This window comes from Sciurus carolinensis, chromosome 12 (assembly GCF_902686445.1).
Source record: "Sciurus carolinensis chromosome 12, mSciCar1.2, whole genome shotgun sequence".
Classification (NCBI taxonomy): Eukaryota; Metazoa; Chordata; class Mammalia; order Rodentia; family Sciuridae; genus Sciurus; species Sciurus carolinensis.
Window position 1 is genome coordinate 84,292,096 of NC_062224.1, and position 18,463 is coordinate 84,310,558.

General features: G+C 50.4%; 1 protein-coding gene across 2 annotated transcripts; it reads left to right on the forward strand.

Moving 5' to 3' along the window:
• Window positions 1-589: 589 nt before the first annotated feature.
• On the forward strand, window positions 590-11,219 carry Fmod (fibromodulin). Of its 2 annotated transcripts, XM_047520886.1 has the most exons (3): window positions 590-809; window positions 3,536-4,521; window positions 9,312-11,218. In XM_047520886.1, the coding sequence occupies exons 2-3, from the start codon at window positions 3,543-3,545 to the stop codon at window positions 9,461-9,463; spliced, it is 1,131 nt and encodes a 376-aa protein (XP_047376842.1). In that variant the 5' UTR covers window positions 590-809; window positions 3,536-3,542; the 3' UTR covers window positions 9,464-11,218. The 2 variants fall into 2 exon arrangements, with proteins under 2 accessions (XP_047376842.1, XP_047376843.1); XM_047520887.1 differs by lacking the exon at window positions 590-809 and having other exon boundaries at window positions 3,542-4,521; window positions 9,312-11,219.
• Window positions 11,220-18,463: the final 7,244 nt, after the last annotated feature.

Below are 18,463 nucleotides of genomic sequence, written 5' to 3' on the forward strand. Positions count from 1 at the left end.
GGTGCTAGGTAAGGTGCCTCACCTGCGTTATCTCACATGAGTCTCACTACAGCCCCAAGAAGTGTCACTACCCGTAACACGATTGTGAAGATTGAGAAAAGGTGTGTGATCTTAGTACACAGTAAGTGGTCGACAAATGTTGGACTCCCAGCTTTTCTATTTATTCCAACGGCGGAGTGGGGGAGGGGCGCACCTCCCAAAAGACCCACTGGTGGGCTAGAGAGGGACTCCTGGCCAGCGGTCCTGACGCATGCTCTCTTGTCTGCTGGTCTAACACCTGCCTACAGGGGGCGCTTGAGTCAAGAAGGGCGCATACTGACTGGCGGGGAGCGGGGGCCCAGGCTGCTGAAAGAGTTAAGATGCCTCTTTGCAGAGCCTGGCCTTCGCCTCCTGCATCTGCCTTTGTGGGCTTAATGAGAAATCCAGGCGCTTCATAAGAGACTGTACAAATAACTTCGAGGGCGCCTCTAACGCATCCAGCAGAAGGAGACCCAGGGCTGCCAAGGCTTCAGGGAAGATAAGTGAGTGGAAAGGAGGTGGTTTTTATAGCGTCAGGCGGACCGAAAGATTTTGCCGCGGTCGAGTGTGAGCTCCGCCCCTGCAGCAGAGCTGAAAAAGCCAGGATTCCGGCTCCCCGGCCCCTCTCTCCACGATATTTGATTAGGAATGTGGGGGCGGGCCCTGGCCTGGCACAGACGCGCACACTCTCAGTAGCCACCTCGCTCCTCTCTCTCTCCCTGTCTCACACCTTCTCCAACCCAAGGAGGCCAGACACAGAGACTTGATCACTCTGAAAGGTTCAGCTCGAGGTAAGTTTAGTCATTTACTCTGGGTTTTCCCCGTTGTTATTCCATGAAAGAAATAAAAGAAAGAGGCAGGGTGGGGATAAGGGGTAGGCAGGGAGAAGTCACTTCGCTCCACCTGGGCCAGGATCCCAGGGATGCTGGAGAGGAGCAGGGGAGCAGGAGGGACGGGTTCCTGCATTTTACTTTTTCCCTATAGCCCCCTTTCTGGGTGTGGAGGACCTCCAACTGTCAGGCGTGAAAAAGTGAAGGACCAGATGTCCACAGAAGCAACTTCCCTGCCACACAAACTCTACCACGCTGCGACTTGGCACTTTGGAGTGTAGACCCTGAGTGTCCCTGAAACCTCTTAGAGAGGGGTGGTGGTAACTAAATGCTGTTGGAGGAGGGACAAGTTTTGGAGGAGAGAGAGAGAAAAAAAAATGCTAGGGTGAAAGGAGAACGCTAAGGTGAAAGGGAGAGAATAAAGAGAAGTGCTAAGAATAGGCCCTGTCCAGGAAGCTGCGCGGGAGGTGGACTCCCACCTCTCCAGGTTAGGGGATGGCTTCTGGTTTGACCTCCTCAACTCTGATAGGAGGGAGGAGGCTTCCCCAGCGGGGAGACCTGGAAGAACAACAGAAGCTCCTGAGTCAGCTCCCCGCAACTCAGAGAGTACCAGTCCTGGAAACTGCACCCAACCAACTCTGAGCACAGGAGGGTCTCCAGCATTGTGAGAAACAATGGAAGAATGAACCCTGAAGCAGCAGCCCTGGGAGGGGGGTGGGGTGAGGACAGGCAGAAGGTCCTCCAAACTCATCCCACAGCCGGGGTCCTAAGGAGAGGCCACAGTGGCAGGGTGCATAGCCCCTGGAAAGTTGGGTCTTGAAGAGGAAGGTGGCTCTGGCCTGCCAAGGTGCCCAGTCTGGACGAAGGAGAAATGGAGACAGAGGCTCACTGTGCCAGCCCTCCAGACAGCCACCTTGGTCCTGGAGCAGCCCAAAACTGTGCATGGAAAAATGTGCTCTTGGCAGTGGGCCGCTCCATCCGTCTTCTCTCCTGGCCAGAACAGGGACCAGCCAGCCTGCCCAGGCAGTGGGCAGTTGGGTCGGCTTCTCAGAAACACTGTGGCTCTTTGTCTGAGGCCTGCAGCTTCCCAAGGATGAGCCGAGTGCCCATTCCTCTGCAGCCGGGGGCTGATGGGATGAAGCAGGCCGCAGGGACAGAGGCCTGGGAGGAATGGCAGCCAGGTGGCGACTATAGAGTCACAGCCGGGCTCCTTCTCATCAGCTCATTGGATTTGAAGCTAGCTTTTACACTCCATTCTCCTGTCCACTCTTGCTAAGCCCAGCAAGGGCCAAGATCAGTTTAGGAATACACATGACTCTTCCAGGCCAAGAAAGGTGCTAACCTTTCTCTGTCCAAGGGTGACACTGGGAGGTGCCTGTTGCCCACAGAGACTCTGCAGGACACTAGCTGGAGGCAACTGGGGCTGGGCATACCCAGGCTTGATGTGCTGTCCCCTGGTCCCTTGTCATCCATATTGTCAACTCCCCTCTCAGATGACCCCAGATTCTGCATTCTCCCCCCAGCCTGCCCAGTCCTCATCCATAAGCCCAAAGACAACAGGCTGTGCCGCAGGGGTGGGGGACATGGAGCCTGTAAACTAGGTGTCATCACCTGGAACAGGTAGCTTGGGATAGGAGGGGGATGCTAGAAGCCTGTCCTGAGTCGCTTTCCCGTGGGCTTACCCCAGTCTCTGAGCTGTACTCCGACACCCAGGGTTCCTCATTCATGTCCCTTGACCCCATTCCACTCTTGCACAATCCCCACGGAGAGTACTAACGCTTCCCTAGTCACCAAGGAGACAGAAACCAACTCACTCCAACCCCAGGCACCCAGTGCTCACTCTAGAAAAGAAGTGCCACACCCAGCACTGGTGTCCCCAGCCTAGAGAGGGTTTGTGACTGTTAAATGAAGACCAGGTTGCATGTGTGGCCACAAACTGCTAACCAGAGAGAGTTTTCTCACCAGCAGACTGTTACAGATGATGGCACTTCGGAAGGTGGCCAAGGCCTTGTGGTAGCTGAAATGGGACAAAACTTCTCCCCAGATGCTCAGGACCAGAAACCCCTGGCCTGTCCCAGACACAGAAAGATCTTCCAGAAGTAGTTCAGATCTTCCCCTCTGATGTCTCCAGCCCCTTCAGGAGGTTTCTTGGAGACACGGAAAGAGCCGGAGGGCTTTTTCCTTAGACTCTTAGGAAATGTCACTCCCTGAGAATCCAAATCAGATGTGAATTCAGGCATGAAGAGCAGCCTACTACTACTGATGCCCTGCATTTGCACATGCATGTGCACATGTGTACACACACACACATAAACACGCACACACACATATCGTGGCCCTTCCAGCTTCCCCAACAGAACCTTCATGCTAGAAGCCCCTGAGGTCCTGCCCCTCCAAAAAATGCAGCCCCCCTTCACGTTCCTTCTAAGCTCGAAGACTGTTCCTGTGATCCTATGACCAGGAGCAATGCACCTGGCTCACCCCAGACAACCAGAGTCCAGCTGGACCAAGGGCACAGAGCAGGCCAAGGAGGAGACATGGGGAAGGGAGAGCAGGGCTCCTGCTCCAGGGCGATCGATGCTGCGGTCACATCGCACAGCTCAGAGCCTCTGATTTGCCTACTATGCCCCACTGACCCCTTCAGTCTCACTCACTTCTGCCTCTCTGTTCTCTTTCCCTTCCTGCAGAGACAGAATGCAGTGGGCATCTCTCCTGCTGCTGGCTGGGCTCTGCTCCCTCTCCCAGGCTCAGTATGATGAAGACTCTCACTGGTGGTTCCAATACCTCCGCAGCCAGCAGTCCACCTACTACGATCCCTATGACCCTTACCCCTACGAGCCCTCCGACCCCTACCCCTATGGGGTGGAGGAAGGTCCAGCCTATGCTTATGGCTCTCCATCCCCACCAGAGCCCCGTGACTGCCCCCAGGAATGCGACTGTCCCCCCAACTTCCCCACAGCCATGTACTGTGACAACCGCAACCTCAAGTACCTGCCCTTCGTGCCCTCCCGCATGAAGTATGTCTACTTCCAGAACAATCAGATCTCCTCCATTCAGGAAGGCGTCTTTGACAATGCCACTGGCCTGCTCTGGATTGCTCTCCATGGCAACCAGATCACCAGTGATAAGGTGGGCAGGAGGGTGTTCTCCAAGCTGAGGCAGCTGGAGAGGCTGTACCTGGACCACAACAACCTGACCCGGATGCCAGGTCCACTGCCTCGATCCCTGAGGGAGCTCCATCTCGACCACAACCAGATCTCGCGGGTCCCCAACAACGCTCTGGAGGGGCTGGAGAACCTCACAGCCTTGTACCTCCAACACAACGAGATCCAGGAGGTGGGCAGTTCTATGAGGGGTCTCCGCTCCCTGATCTTACTGGACCTGAGTTACAACCACCTTCGGAGGGTGCCTGACGGACTGCCCTCAGCCCTTGAGCAGCTGTACCTGGAGCACAACAACGTCTTCACTGTCCCCGATAGCTACTTCCGGGGATCACCCAAGCTGCTCTATGTGCGGCTGTCCCACAACAGTCTCACCAACAATGGGCTGTCCACCAACACCTTCAATTCCAGCAGCCTCCTTGAGCTCGACCTCTCCTACAACCAGCTGCAGAAGATCCCCCCAGTCAATACCAACCTGGAGAACCTCTACCTTCAAGGCAACAGGATCAACGGTGAGAGTTGGGGACGGGTGGGGCTGGTTGGCTGCCTCACTGGAAAGATCCTATTCTGAGTGCTAGTGGCCATGCAGATAAAATAGACCTACGGGAACCATAAGGTACCAAGGAAACACCCTGAAAACCAAGTCGTAACCCTGTACGACACGTGCAGAATAGTACACTCATCCTCAACAGCAGTGCTGGGATCTTAGAGTGGAGCAGGCTGGGACAGAAGATGGCTTTCCAAGAGAGGCACATTTCAGTCTAGGGGTGGAGAGGCCTGTGGGCAAATGCTGGAGAAAGGCAGGACAAAGCTATTCTGGGAAGGACCCAGTTACCAGTCATTTAACAAGTCACCCATAGGGGACAGCCAGGAATGCCCTCTTGAAAGGAAGGGGCCACAGACTGAGGAGCTGTGAGAGATGAATTTGGAGAGGTTGGTAAGGGGACCGTTCATAGAGAAGGAGACTTAAGGCTAATTTCCAGAGTCTACCCTGGGAAAGAGGTTGGCTGCTGAGAATCTGAGCCATCTGCTTGTCTTCCCCCACCAGAAGAGGGCAGGCTGTTTCCCCTTGACTCACTGCTGCTGCCACAGACTCAACTTGTGTTTGGGTGTTTGTTTTTTAAATCTAACAGCTGGTGGACAGAGCTGAATGTGGTACTTGTTCTGGCCAGTTCTCCCTGGAGTCCCAGGAGCCCCTGGTGGCAGGGCAGAGGTCCTCCCAGGATAACATGAGCTTGACCACTGCAAAGCCTAGCAGCAGGGAGCGCAGTGCTCCTTGTAGAAACACTTCTCTGCAAATGCCTAAGGGCAGCAAAAGGGCTGCCTTTCTACCTGTAAGAACTGAAATATTCATTCAGACTGAAATATCTAGTTGCCTTTCGGCTCCCTTCCTCTTCAGATCTCGTGTTCCCAACGTGCTTACATTACCCCAGGGCCTCTGATGTCTTAATCTCAGCTGGAACGTACTGAGCCAGCATTTAACCTCCCTCCCTCTCAGCAAAGCCCTCTTCTCTCAGAAATGGGGGACTCATTAATGACCACTGGCAGAGGACTTTGAAGTAGAGCCCGCTGAGAGGGAACAGCACCATCAAAGCTCAGAGAGAGACTGAGTGGTCCTCTCCTCTCACTCCTTTCGCTCCTTGCACTCATGGAACAGATCAATCATTTAGCAAGATGTTAAGGGCTGGACAGTCCTCAGAGAGAGACACCAACCCCAGAAAGTAAGGGAGGTGACAGATGAGCAGGCAAGGCGAAGAGCTGCCTGTCTGGTCCTTTAGTTTGAAGTGCTAGACATCATCATGCACATTCCAAACTGGTTTTTATTTGGGAAAAAAAAAATCATAATAATGATCTCGCTTTCTCTGAGGACTTCTCAATCCCGACCGGCCGAGGGCGGGGTTCTTTAAGACATCTTGAAGATGCGCATGCGCAGTTTTGCTCACGCCTTCACGTCCTGCCTAGCAGTTTGCACTTCTTACCTGCTTCCTGCTCTGGATCCAGGAAGGGTGTCACATCAGAAATGTCACACTGTATGCCAACTTCATCCAAGTTTGACCCTGAAAATGTGACAGCAAAGAGCAGCTGTCCTGGGAAAGAACCAGATAACGCCTAACTATACAATTAGAGAAAGGTGAGGGAGGGAAGACTTGTCACAGCATCCTGTCACCTCTCTGCCTTCAAGAAGAATCACATCTGCCACTCAAATACAAGGTGGTCCACCTCTGCCAAAGCTTGTCAGAAAATAAAATTACTTAATGCATGTTCCAAGGTCCTGCAAGGAAGTTCCTCATTCATCTGGGCATGGAGGCACACGCCTGTAGTCCTAGCAACTGGGGAGGCTGAGGCAGAAGGAGTGCAACTTTGAGTCCAGCTTCAGCAATTTAGCAAAGCTCTAAGAAACTTAGCGAGATCCTGTCTCAAAATATTAAAAAATGGCTGGGGATGTTGCTCAGTAGTTAAGTTACCCTGGGTTCAATCTCCATTACCAAAAAGAAAGAAAGTTCTCCATTTAGACAACCTAAAATTTTCAGCATTTACCCCAGATCCCTTTGTATGCAATTTAATTCCCTTTAGTAGTTATTGTTTAGTCTTGCTCTAGTCTTTTCTTTAAGCAAAATGACTCCAATCTCCAGTGCCTTTTTTTTTTTTTTTTTTTTTTTTTTTTTTTTTTTTTTTTTGAGAGAGGGCCTTGCTAAATTGCAGAGACTGACCTCAAACTTCTGAACTTGGGATTACAGGCATGTGCCACACTCAGCCTCAGTTCCTTTTTAACATTTATTTTGAGACAGGGTCTCATTAAATTGCCCAGACTGCCCTTGAATTTGTGATCTTCCTGCCTCAGACTTCCGAGTTACTGAGATCACAGGCATGCATCACTACACCCAACTTGGCTTATCTTTCTTAAATTAGTAAATTGATATACGTAGCATGCTTGATCCAGAACCTAGCACATAATTTAAAAACCAATGCATAGTGACTTTTCTTATTGCTACTTGGAAGTTGACAGGTACAGTTTTTGTTGTTGCTTTTTGCATTGCAAACATTGGGAAACTGAGGCACAGAGAAGGAAACGTGTCTCTCAAAGTCATCCAGACTAAAGAGAGTAGGACCTTGAACTCCTACCTTCAATATCAAAGGACCTCCAGCCAGGCACCCTTAACTGAGAATGAGAGGAGTCTCTCTCTGACCCAGACCCTGAACAGGAAAACAACATCCCAAGCTGGTCCCCTCTCCTAGGGAAATATGAAGAATATCTCTCTGCACAGCCAGCCAGGGACTTAGGGGGGTGACAGTGAGATCAAAGTAGCTTTCCGAGGAAAGGGCTAAAAGAACAGTAACTCAAAGGCTGCAGGGAGTAAGACAGGGTCCCTCCCACCAGTGTCTTCCTCACTTTTTCCAGCCTGGCAACAGCAAGGAAACATAGCCTGGAATGTTATTCGGAAGCTCTGGGATCCAGGGCAGCAGGGTGGGTACACCAGGAGGAATTTGGAAAGACTTATGTCAGTATTTAATCTGAGCTGGAAAATGTCTACCAGAGCCCCCAAGCAGAAGCCCTGTCCTATTCCTGGGCTTGGAAAAGACAGAGGGGGGCTCCCAGTACCCAGCATGTGGTTAGACGCCATTACACTGGGTGTCTAGCTCCTCACAAGTATGCCCCATATTTATGTACCCACAGCTGGGATCCAGGATTTTAGCAGACAGTCTGAGGGCTCCAGGCTGGGAAAGAATCTATCACTGAGCCACTCGGTCAGACCCAAACAGAGTTGGAAGGAATATTTCAGCTGGGTTCACCCCCACCCACCCACACCCCTGTACATAGACAGCACAGACCCAGGGGCAAGCCAGGCTCTGCCGGCTGTCTGCCACCCTTAATCTCTTCCCTGCAACCAGAAAGGAAACGTTTAAAAAGCATTCCAGATCTCCTGCCCCTCTGTGAAGGGATTTCCTTGTCTCCTCCACTGTTCCCAGCGTCGGATTTTTCTTTGGGCCTGAATTTTCTGTTGAAAAAGACTCCTGACACCTTCACAAGCTGAGGGAAGCCCCTGACTCCCAGTGTGCACCTGTGCCAGACCCCCTTTGCAGAGAACAGAGCAGTCTCCTGAACATTCACCCACCACAGCCTAAGGTGGCCCTTAGAGGCACTGTTTGTGTTCACTGGGGACTTCTGTTCTCCCTGCTGCAGTCCTGAGTTCTTGGCTTTTTCCTTTCAAGTTACTGACTCAGTAGACTGGAGACAGAGGTGGTTGATTCATCCAGTAGGACAACCGGGGAAGAGCTAGTTTGTCCACAAGAGGATAGCCAGAGCCAGGCTGTGGAAGGGCTTGTTAAAAACAGAACTATTGCTGGGCGCTGTGGCGCATGCCTATAATCCCAGTGGCTCAAGAGGCTGAGGCAGGAGGATTGAAAGTTCAAAATCAGCCTCAGCAAGGCCCTAAGCAACTCAGTGAGACCCTATCTGTGAGTATAAAAAAGGGTTAGGGATGTGGCTCAGTGGTTTAGTGCCCATGGGTTCAATCCCTGGTACCAAAAAAAAAAAAAAAAAAAAAAGAACTATTACGTGCTTTGGGGGAAAATCCTGACAAAAGGGACTTTCCAGATTAAAAGAAGAGGTGGCCTGTAATCAAATGAGTGCAGAGCGGGGGCTTACTTATTTGACTTTGAGGTCCACAGCAGCTGGCTTACTGGAGTTCACAGCCGTCTTGAACCTTAACCTCGCTCACTGCTCTGGCAGTAACAGAGCTCAAAGCTCTGGCACACAGACGCTTGTCTCTCAGCCCAGGGTTTCCTTCTTTAATTTCCCGCCACTTTCTCTAGCTGCAACGTGGAAGGAGATAGTCAAGACTTAAGTCCCTCCGTTTCCTCAGCCCTCTTTCTCATAGCAATTCAGGAAAGCCCTCCCTCTTCAAAAGCGATCAGGAACTGCGGAGTGGCTGCAGCTGGGCTGTGGCTACTTCTTTGGTCTTTGCTTCCCCCTGCTGCCCGCAGACAGGAGGCGGTGAGGCGGGAAGTCCTGGTAGGAAGGACACTCAAGGACATTCAGGGCCTGAAGAGCAAAGTACAGGCTGGCGGGTGGAGGGGGTGAGTGGCTGAACTACAGAAGCAGACATAGCTCCCTGCCCACAGCTCTGTCCCTAGTTCTGTCCCCTAATGGTAGAGGTCGATATGACTCCAAAACTGGGAAACGCCTCCCCAAGTTCCGCCCCTTGCGTCAGAAGTCTTTATCTGAGTAGCTTCAAAGAAGCTACCTAACCTCACTGCACGTCCTGTCGCTGATCCGGGCTGCCCCCCTCTCGCCCCCCAGAGTTTTCCATCAGCAGCTTCTGCACCGTGGTGGACGTCATGAACTTCTCCAAGCTGCAGGTGCTGCGCCTGGACGGGAACGAGATCAAGCGCAGTGCCATGCCTGTGGACGCTCCGCTCTGCCTGCGCCTGGCCAGCCTCATCGAGATCTGAGTGGCCCTTGCACTGGGCCCTGGGTGTACAGTCCCCACATCCCCACTGCATTTGGCTTCATGGTTTGGTTTGGCTTTTGCTGGAAGGTCTGGGACAACCATGTGACAGAAGTCCACGGCTTCCTCTTTAGGCTTCTTCCCTGTAGGCAGCATTAAGAGGGAGGGGGGTAGGGGCCAGGCAGGCTTCTGCGGAGGATGTAGGTAGAAGCTCTCGAGTCTCTAGGGACAAAAGTGGCAGCAGGGGGAGTAATCCCTGGATGTCCCAACCCCAGAATATCTCGCTCCTCTTGACTCTCTCTGACGACCTGATGTTGTGGAACTTTAAAAGTTGCTCGGGCCCTGTAGCCCGTATCCATTCTTTTCAAAGCGTCTGACTCTGAGCAGCGCTTGACAGATCTCTGCCTGTGCTTGGGCCGGTCGTGCAGTTACTCTGGGCTCCCATTCACTGCTCCTCAAAATATACCTCTTGCCCAGCCGCCTCCTCCAAAGTCCACCTGGTCCTCTCACCTCTTCAGAGATGCTTCCCCTAGGCCTCAGGAGACTCTAAGGCTTGTGGGCATCTGCCCAGCCACCTGTGGAGAGAGCCACATTTGTCTGAGGTTGCATAAATACCGAGAGTCACCTCTATGCCTTTCCAGTCTCACCCTTTGGAAAGCCACTAGACCGGAGGTCACTGCTGTCATGATAGCATTCATGACCTGATGCCAGAGGAAACAGTAACCTCAGGCTTAGATAAACTTCTGGGGCTGTAGTTTAGCAGCTGAGCAGCTCTTTAAAGGCAGATCAGATATCAAAGGAGGACAGGCCAGACTTTGATTAGCTTCGGCATCCATACCAGGGGCCAATGCACCTGAAACTGGCTGAACTGAAGGGGCTGCCCCAGCACTTTCATTCTGGCCCCGCATGCTCTCTGCATCCCTTCCTGGATATTTGTCCTCAAAGGTGGAAGCCATATGGTTTTCAAAGCGCAATAAAGCTAGCTGTCCTCTCCTTTGATCCAAGCAGGAGTCTTCCAGCCAACCTGGACTTGCCCGCTGCCAGGAGGATGTGGTTAATCTGTATGAACTGATTTGTCCTAAGACCAGAGTCAAAGGCACCAGCTCTGCTGGAGGTGCTCAGTGGTCCCTGAAGCCCAGGCCAGGCAGCCAAACCTGGCCTGTGCCGGGCACGAACCCTTCTGCTTTCACACCTCTGAGCTGTACCTCATTTCGGAAGATGGCTGGAAAGCAATTAATTCTTCCCATGTCTGAAAGGTGACATTGCCCGGGCCTACCCCACCCACTTTTGGGGGCACTTTGGGATAGAGCCATTTGGGCAGCCAGAGGCAAAAACCAGTTAAGGAGCATGAGCCTGAGTCAGGCCCCCACTAAGATGTCATTCCATCCCTGATTCTGGGTGTGCTTGGGAGCCACTTCCCTGGAAAGCGAAGAGGGGTACTTGGACTACGTTCTTGGTTCCAGACCCTGAAATCCACAAAAGCCAAACCAGCTCATTTCAACCAGGGAGCTCTGATGTGAGGGCAAGGCTGCCCCTGCCCCAGGGCTCTCCAGAAAGCATCTGCATGTGGACACCATCATGTCCCTATAAAGGATCCTCGTTACAGGAAAAGCATGAGTGGTGGCTAACCTGACCAATAAAGTTATTTTACGATTGCATCTGCAAGGATGGAGTCATTGGAGGCAGACTGAATTTATCTTAGGGGGACCCCAGTGGAGTCACATAGGCCTCGGACTGGATAAGCTCTTTTATATCTGTTCTGTTTGGGGCGGCTGTAGATAAGGTTAAAAAAAAAAAAAAAAAAAAAAAAAAAGTAGGCTGTATAAAAACTAGTTAACAAACTTTATGTTCTGGAAGTTCTTCTTTAAGTCTAACTTTAGTCCAACTATCTACACATCCCCTTTCCTTTGGCGCCCAAGAACTAAAGAACAACTGAGTATTTTAGTCATTTTAACATTCTTCTCCTTCCACCATTCTCTCTTTTGTCAACCAGTATTCGGGATCTGGTGGTCCTGGGTATTGTTGTCTTAACTGCTGCTGCCCCCGAGTGGCTACTCTGCAGAACTGAGGGCAGCCAAGCACAGCAAAACCCATTTCGTCCTAAAGAGAAAAATAAACACTTAGCCAACCCTTCCTTCACCCTCTCAGTGCATATTTCTGAAAAACTTTAGATGCCAGATGTTGTGTTAGCCTCTTTGAAAAAAATGTCATAGAAGTAAGAAGGGCAGACTCGGCTTGAACTTTTGGGACAATTCAATATTTTCTAAAAGAGAAATAACTGTCATTTGCGAAGCTCTAATATATACCAAATGCTTTGCCAGGAACAGTTGAATGCCACAGCTCCATCCTGAGCTGAAGTCCATTGAATTGACCATAAGTTTCCGAAGCCAGAGTTAGACAGGAACGTGAGTGTGCGGAATGAGCAGAGAGAGACCAGGACAAGGGCTGCGGCCTCTCTCAGAGGACAGTAGGTAGAGCCAGGACCTTGGAGCCCCTGTACTGAGAGGGGCCACGTTGGGGAGGAAACAAGATGCACAGGGAGGGGCTACCCAGGCTGCAAGGGGGACTCCCCAGCCTTGCAGTTTTGCTTCTTAGCAGCTTCCGTGAAATCCCTACCAAGACAGAGCAGGGAGGAGAACTGGAGGCACCGGACCCTGCAACCAGCCTCCGCTCTCCTTCAGACTCGGCACCTCTTCTTTATGCTGCCATTTAATCAATACTATGCGGTAGAGGCTTTTCCTGCATTACCTCATTTAATGTTCCTTGCCAGAGGCACTATTATTTCCACTACTTTACAGATGAGGAACTAAAGCACAGAGAAGCTGAGGTCACCTAGTGAGGAAGCATCAAGGACACGCTCTGACCACCAGTCACTTATCTCCCCAGTTGGTCCAGGTGGCCACATGGTTTCTACCACGCTATCCTGAAGATCCTACTACTACCTGATCATGAAGGTGTGGGGGAAGTTTTAGGACTGTTGCAAATCAAGAGAGACCTTCTCACTGGGTGGCACACACCTGAAATTCCAGCAACTCGGGAGGCTGAGGCCGGAGGATCACAAGTTCAAAGCCAGCCTCAGCAACCTAGGGAGACCCTAACTCAAAATAAAAAATAAAAATGGCTGAGGAGATAGATCAGTGGTAGAAGCACCCCTGGGGTCAGTCCGCAGTAATATTAAACTAAATGAATGAATACATAAGCAAATAAATAAATAAAAATTCACTCTTCATCAATAAGATTTGACCAAGTGCCACTGCACAGGCGCTGGGAATATTGCAGAGAACAAAAGCGAATAGCCCATGCCTCTGCCGGGTTGCAGTCTGGTGCAGGGGTAGACACTGAACAAAAGAAAAGAAACCCCAGGCTGAGGGTCACATGTCACACACTGAGAAAGGCCTGGGGAGGAGATGAGCACAGGCCTACCCAAGGACCAACAAAAACCTGATTAGAGCCGGGTGTGGTGCACGCCTGTAATCCCAGCGGTTCCAGAGGCTGAGGCAGGAGGATCCCAAGTTCAAAGCCAGCCTCAGCAAAAGCGAAGTGCTAAGCAACTCAGTGAGACCCCGTCTCTAAATAAGATACAAAAAAGGGCTGGAGATGTGACTCAGGATCGAATGCCCCTGAGTTCAATCCTCAGTTCACTGGTGACCGCCCCCTCCCCGCAAAAAAGAACCTGATTAGATGCTCTGAGACTGAAGGGAGATAGTCATCCAGAGGAGGAGATGGGAGACATGGGCCAGGTAGGGAGCACAGGGTACAAACACCTGAACGCAGAAGGAAGCTTTGGAGCCACTAGATAAGGAAAATGGCACAGAGTAGAGGTGGGGAGTTTCAAACGATGAGGCTGGAGAGATAAGCAGGATCTAATATTTCAGACCCAAGTACAGAGAAATTTCACCAACACCTTCCAGCCCCACCACCCAGGGCCTGCCGCACAGGCGGTCCTACAGTTCTGCCTTTGGACCACTAGGGGGCAGCATCTCATCTCGCACCATCAGAGCCTTTCCCAGCCCTCTGAAGGCCTCCTTCCCAGTGGGCTTTCCCCCAAACTGCTCTCAACAACAGCCACCTGTCCCACCAGGAGGCACCGTATTTCCAGGGTCTCTTCTTCTCTATTTGCTGTGGCTTGCTGTGGCAGGCCTGTGAAGCCTGTGGACTTCTCAGAATGTTTCTGGTTTTTGTCCTGGGAATGAACCCGGAGCTATTAAACACAGAGCCAGGTGCCCAGCCCCTTTTATTTTTAACTTAGCAACTTCTAGCTAAGTTGCTTGAGGGTCTCCCTGATTTGCTGGTCTCAAATGTGCAATCCTCCTACCTCAGCCTCCCTAGTCACTGAATTTACAGGCCTGCACCACAGCAAGGGGCCTCAGAATGTTTTAAAGGCACAAAATAAAATGCATAAGATTAAAAGGAAACTAGTTACATTGGAATAGTTACCAAAATACTAAATACATAAATTTTTTGATATAGTAATATATATTTCTTTACAACTACAACAAGTAACAAGATCTAGTTACAGGTTTAATTAGCTACAGTCGTTTCAAAGTTATTGACCAGTACAAATGACATTTTGAGGTATTTTCAATAACTGCAGTGTGATATAAAACATATCTAGGATTTCAAAACCTCAGGTACTTCAAATGCTGTTGTGGTTTTTACCTTCATAATTGAAGAGAATGCTAAATTTCAGCTCGATGAAACTTCATGGACCCTCTTTAAGCCATGCCAGAGAAAAACAAGCAGGAATGAGGAGCATTGAGGGAAAGCAAGAGGAAAAGGCAACTCGTGGGCTCTCCTCCCTGGGAGCAGCCCCAACACTCAACACTTTTTTCTTTTTTCTGTACTGAGGATTGAACTCAGGGGTGCTTAACCACTGAGCCACATCCCCAGCCCTTTTTTCTTTTTTCTTTTGAGACAGGATCTCACTGAGTTGCTTAGGACCTCATTAAGTTGCTGGGGCTGGATTTGAACTTGCGATTCTCCTGTCTCAGCCTCCGGCCGGAGTCACTGGGATTACAGGTGGGCACCACTGTGCCCGGCTTCAATATAGTTTTACTGAATGCAGTCCCTGAGTCAAATACTGTGTCAGTAATTGGTGCATTTGGTATACAAACGAAATGCTTGTGTGAATACGTAACAACAAATCCCATCATTATGTACAACAGTAATGCCCCAATTTAAAAAATGTGGAAAAGTGAAGTGTTACAGAGTGCATGAGAATTACAAACCACCATGCATATTGAGCCAAATTGAAAGGGAAAAAAGGGTTCTTTAATGAGCTTGCCAGGCAAGCGCGGCTGGGAACAGGCCAACCTCAAAGAACTCCCAGCACCTGAACTTTGGAAGTACAGAGTTTATAAAGGCAAAACCCACAAGAACAATTGAGGCACGTGTAGGTCAGAAAGACCCTGTAGAGAGAGTTACTTTGATTACATGAGAGAACTGTTTTGATTATATATTTCAGAGTTGTTTTGTTATACATCAGGGCCATAGTCAGGGACGGGGGAAGGTCCTACTGTACTGTCAACACAGACACAGCTTCAGGAGGCTAAAAGGAAAACGTTATAAGCATACAGTGGAGTCAGGTCATAACAAAATGGCATTACTTTGGTTTTTTTCCAGTTCAAAAGAATGAATGAATTGCTCCAAGGTATTTGTTGTGGACTCTGATGGAGACGATAATAACTAAAATTTATTTTGCTTTATAGTGTGAAAGGTACCTAGCCCATTCAAGAACCCATGAAGCAGTTTGATAAAAATGCCAAATAAATTCTATGGACAAAACTGTTCATTATTTTTAAGAGATAGAAATGATAAGGACCGTGTGGCCAGGAAGACCGTAGGAGCATCACCCAGCACACACTCTCTGGGAGCCCGGGACAGGACACGCTCCTTCATTTGCCGACTCAGCTGCTCATTGTACCAAGCACTCAGGTGCTGAGTCCACAGCTGAAGAATGTCATCAAGACTTGGGATCCTGTGCAGACCTCCTCAAACTCTCCCAAAAGGCCCTTTGCCTCAGACAGATGGGAGCTGGTAGACTTGACTCCCCTACCAGCTGAGCCTCTGGGTGACCCAGGCCACCAAGTTGTGTCCCAGTGAAGCACACACATTGCTCAATTCCATGGCAGCTGGAGTTTCCAGAGCGGCAATCATTCCAGGAAACCAGTCCAGGCCCTGGGGATAGAGCCAGTGTGTGGTGCCAGACACTCAGAGTGGAGAGAAACAAGTCCTTGCCTGAGTGAGGGGCCCAGGAGCAGGGGTCAGTGGGGGTGGGGGACCAGTGCAGAAAGGCCAGAGTGAATAAAAGGACCAAGCAGACCCTGCCCAACCACGCCAGGCCCAGCAGGAACTGCAAATGCTACAAATGAATGAGCTGCTCCCACCTCCATGTCCAGGCCACCAGACACACTGGGAGCAGAAAGAATGGAATTACACTTGACTCAATTTAGGGAATAATAATAACAGGAAATGGGTCAGGCCCCTAAGAAGACCTGCCTCCACAAGAAAAAGCACTGGAAAGCAGTGGGGGTGTCTCGAACCCTCCTAAAATCCACCAGAAGCAGAGAACCAGCAGCCTTGGCCTTGCATTTGGCCCCAATAATCCCCACACCTCCTCACCGGTGTCTCTCTAAGTCATGGATCTTGGCACAATTGGACTCTGGAGACAGGCTGAGAGAACAATAGAAGCTTGCCATCCACACCAGGCTTAGCCAGCAGTTTCAGAGGCAGGTCAGAGGCAGACATGAGGGCCAACCATGGCAGCCTGCACTAGGAGGTGTGGGGAGAGTTTTTGCAAGAAACCAGAAAACCCAAGGTTTCCAAGGTGTCGGGGGACCAGCAGCTCCAAGCCCAGTAGTAAGAGTAAGTTGGCATCAGAGGAGGTTGTTGTTATGGCAACATGAAGGCGGGCCCAGTACAACCCTAATGACTTTGGCCCAATGCAAATACCAGGTGGCACTACATGAAGAGGCTCCCAGCCAATAAGCACCTTAAAAGAATCACACCTCAATGGCTTCATATTTTTTAATATAATTATGACATACTTCAATATACTTAAGTCTTCCTGGGACTATTTTCAGACCTTTGTGCCAGAACTCTGAGGCATGCCATTAATAAGAACCATTTGAGATCAGCCTGCCAGCTGGAGAGAAGAGTTGTGTCAGACCCCAGTCTTAGGTTGTAAGCAACAAAACTGAACTTGGCCAATTTAAACAGAGTTCATTTGCTTGTTTGTTTGTAGGGAGTGCATATTTGCATGGAGTATCTGTGAAGGCACTAGAGCAGGTTCAGAGGGTACGCATCCAGAAACAATACCCACGTTCACGCCCATGAAGACTCCACAGTTGCCCCAACACACACAGCCAGGTGCAGGCTGCATTCATGAGAACCACAGCTTTTTTTCTTTAGTACCAGTAATGGAATTCAGGGGCACTCGACCACTGAGCCCCATCCCCAGCTCCTTTTATATTTTATTTAGAGACACAATCTCACTGAGTTGCTTAGGGCCTCACTTTTGCTGAGTTTGGCTTTGAACTTGTGATCCTCCTGCCTCAGCCTCCGGACCCCCCTGGGATTACAGGCGTGAGCCACTGCGCCCGGCTCATAGCTCTTCCTGCCTATAAAAGCTGGACATTGCTGCCGTCGCTGCTCCACCCTCCCCAGAGTAGGTTCCACCGGGCCTTTGCTTTTTCATGGCACTAGCTTCAATTCCAAGTCAAACTGGCAGAACCAAGTCTCGTGTTGCAGCCCCAGCAGCAAACAAGTCGGGGAAGTGAAAATCTGGCAATCTCATCTCCAAGAGTAGGAGTCGGGCCCTGCCTCTCATGGAGGGAGATTCCCCAGGATGAATAAAGGACTCAGATGCTGAGCAGCCAAACTATGGCAGATTTTCCTTTTAAGAGATCTGTGGAAGTGGGTTCATGAGGGTGTGTTTAGCCTTTCACCAGCTGCCGCGACAGCTGTGGAGCTGGGTAAGAGAGGCACCAGTAGGGGCATAAGGTGTCCTTACATAAACGAGGGCTGCCACATACAAATGCTTCCGTCCCCTTAATCCAGAAGTACTTCATGCTGGTGAAAGCTAACACTGCTTCCAGTCTGGTTTCGAATCTGCAGAAGCCATCTGTGGTAGTTTCCTAGGGCTGCCCTACACGGCCCCCACAGACCAGGTGGCTTAAAACAATTTTTAAATATTTATTAATTCTCTCATTGATTCTGGGGACCAGAAACCCAAAATCAAAGCGCTGGAAGAGTCATGCTTCTTCTCAAGGCTCTAGAAGGAATCTTCCCAGGCCTCTCCCAGGCCAGGAGGCTCCTGGGGTGCCTCGGCTTGTACCAACATCCCTCCAGGCTCTGCCTCCCTCCATCTTTGCACAGTCACCTTCTCTTTGTCCATGGAGTTCTGGTCTCTTCTCACAAGGACACCATTCCTTGGATTTAAACCCTACCCTAGTTCATCATGACCTTGACTCTTAATAATAATATCCATGAAGATTCTAAATCCAAGTAAGACCACATTCTGAAGGTGGAATGGGTTTTGGAGGGATACTGTTCAGCCCTCTACGCCATCTAACAGGAACTTCCCTAAGGCAGACTAAAAGCACTTCATCAGGGATGTCAGACAGATGTCCCCAGGGCCTTGGGGATGGAATACCTGGGAACCACAACCCCAGTCCGGCCCCCTGGGCGGACAGTATCCTGACAAGACCAATGACAACCCAAGGCGAGAATCTAAGGAAAACAGGACTTCCTCTGGGTCACTGTGTTTAGAGAACAATGCACATGCGTCCTGATCCTAGATCTTTCCTTTCTCATTAGTTGTGAACTATTTCAAACCTAGAATAAAGCCCAAAGCAATGTGCCATGACTCCTATCGTTACCATCCAGCCTTAACAAATGCATTCTGTCCTATTTGCTTTAGGTTAATGAAACCACACCTGAAGTCCCCTCCTTCCTCTTCCAAGTCCTCTCCTCTCCTCTTCAGAAGTAAGCTCTCTTCCGAGGC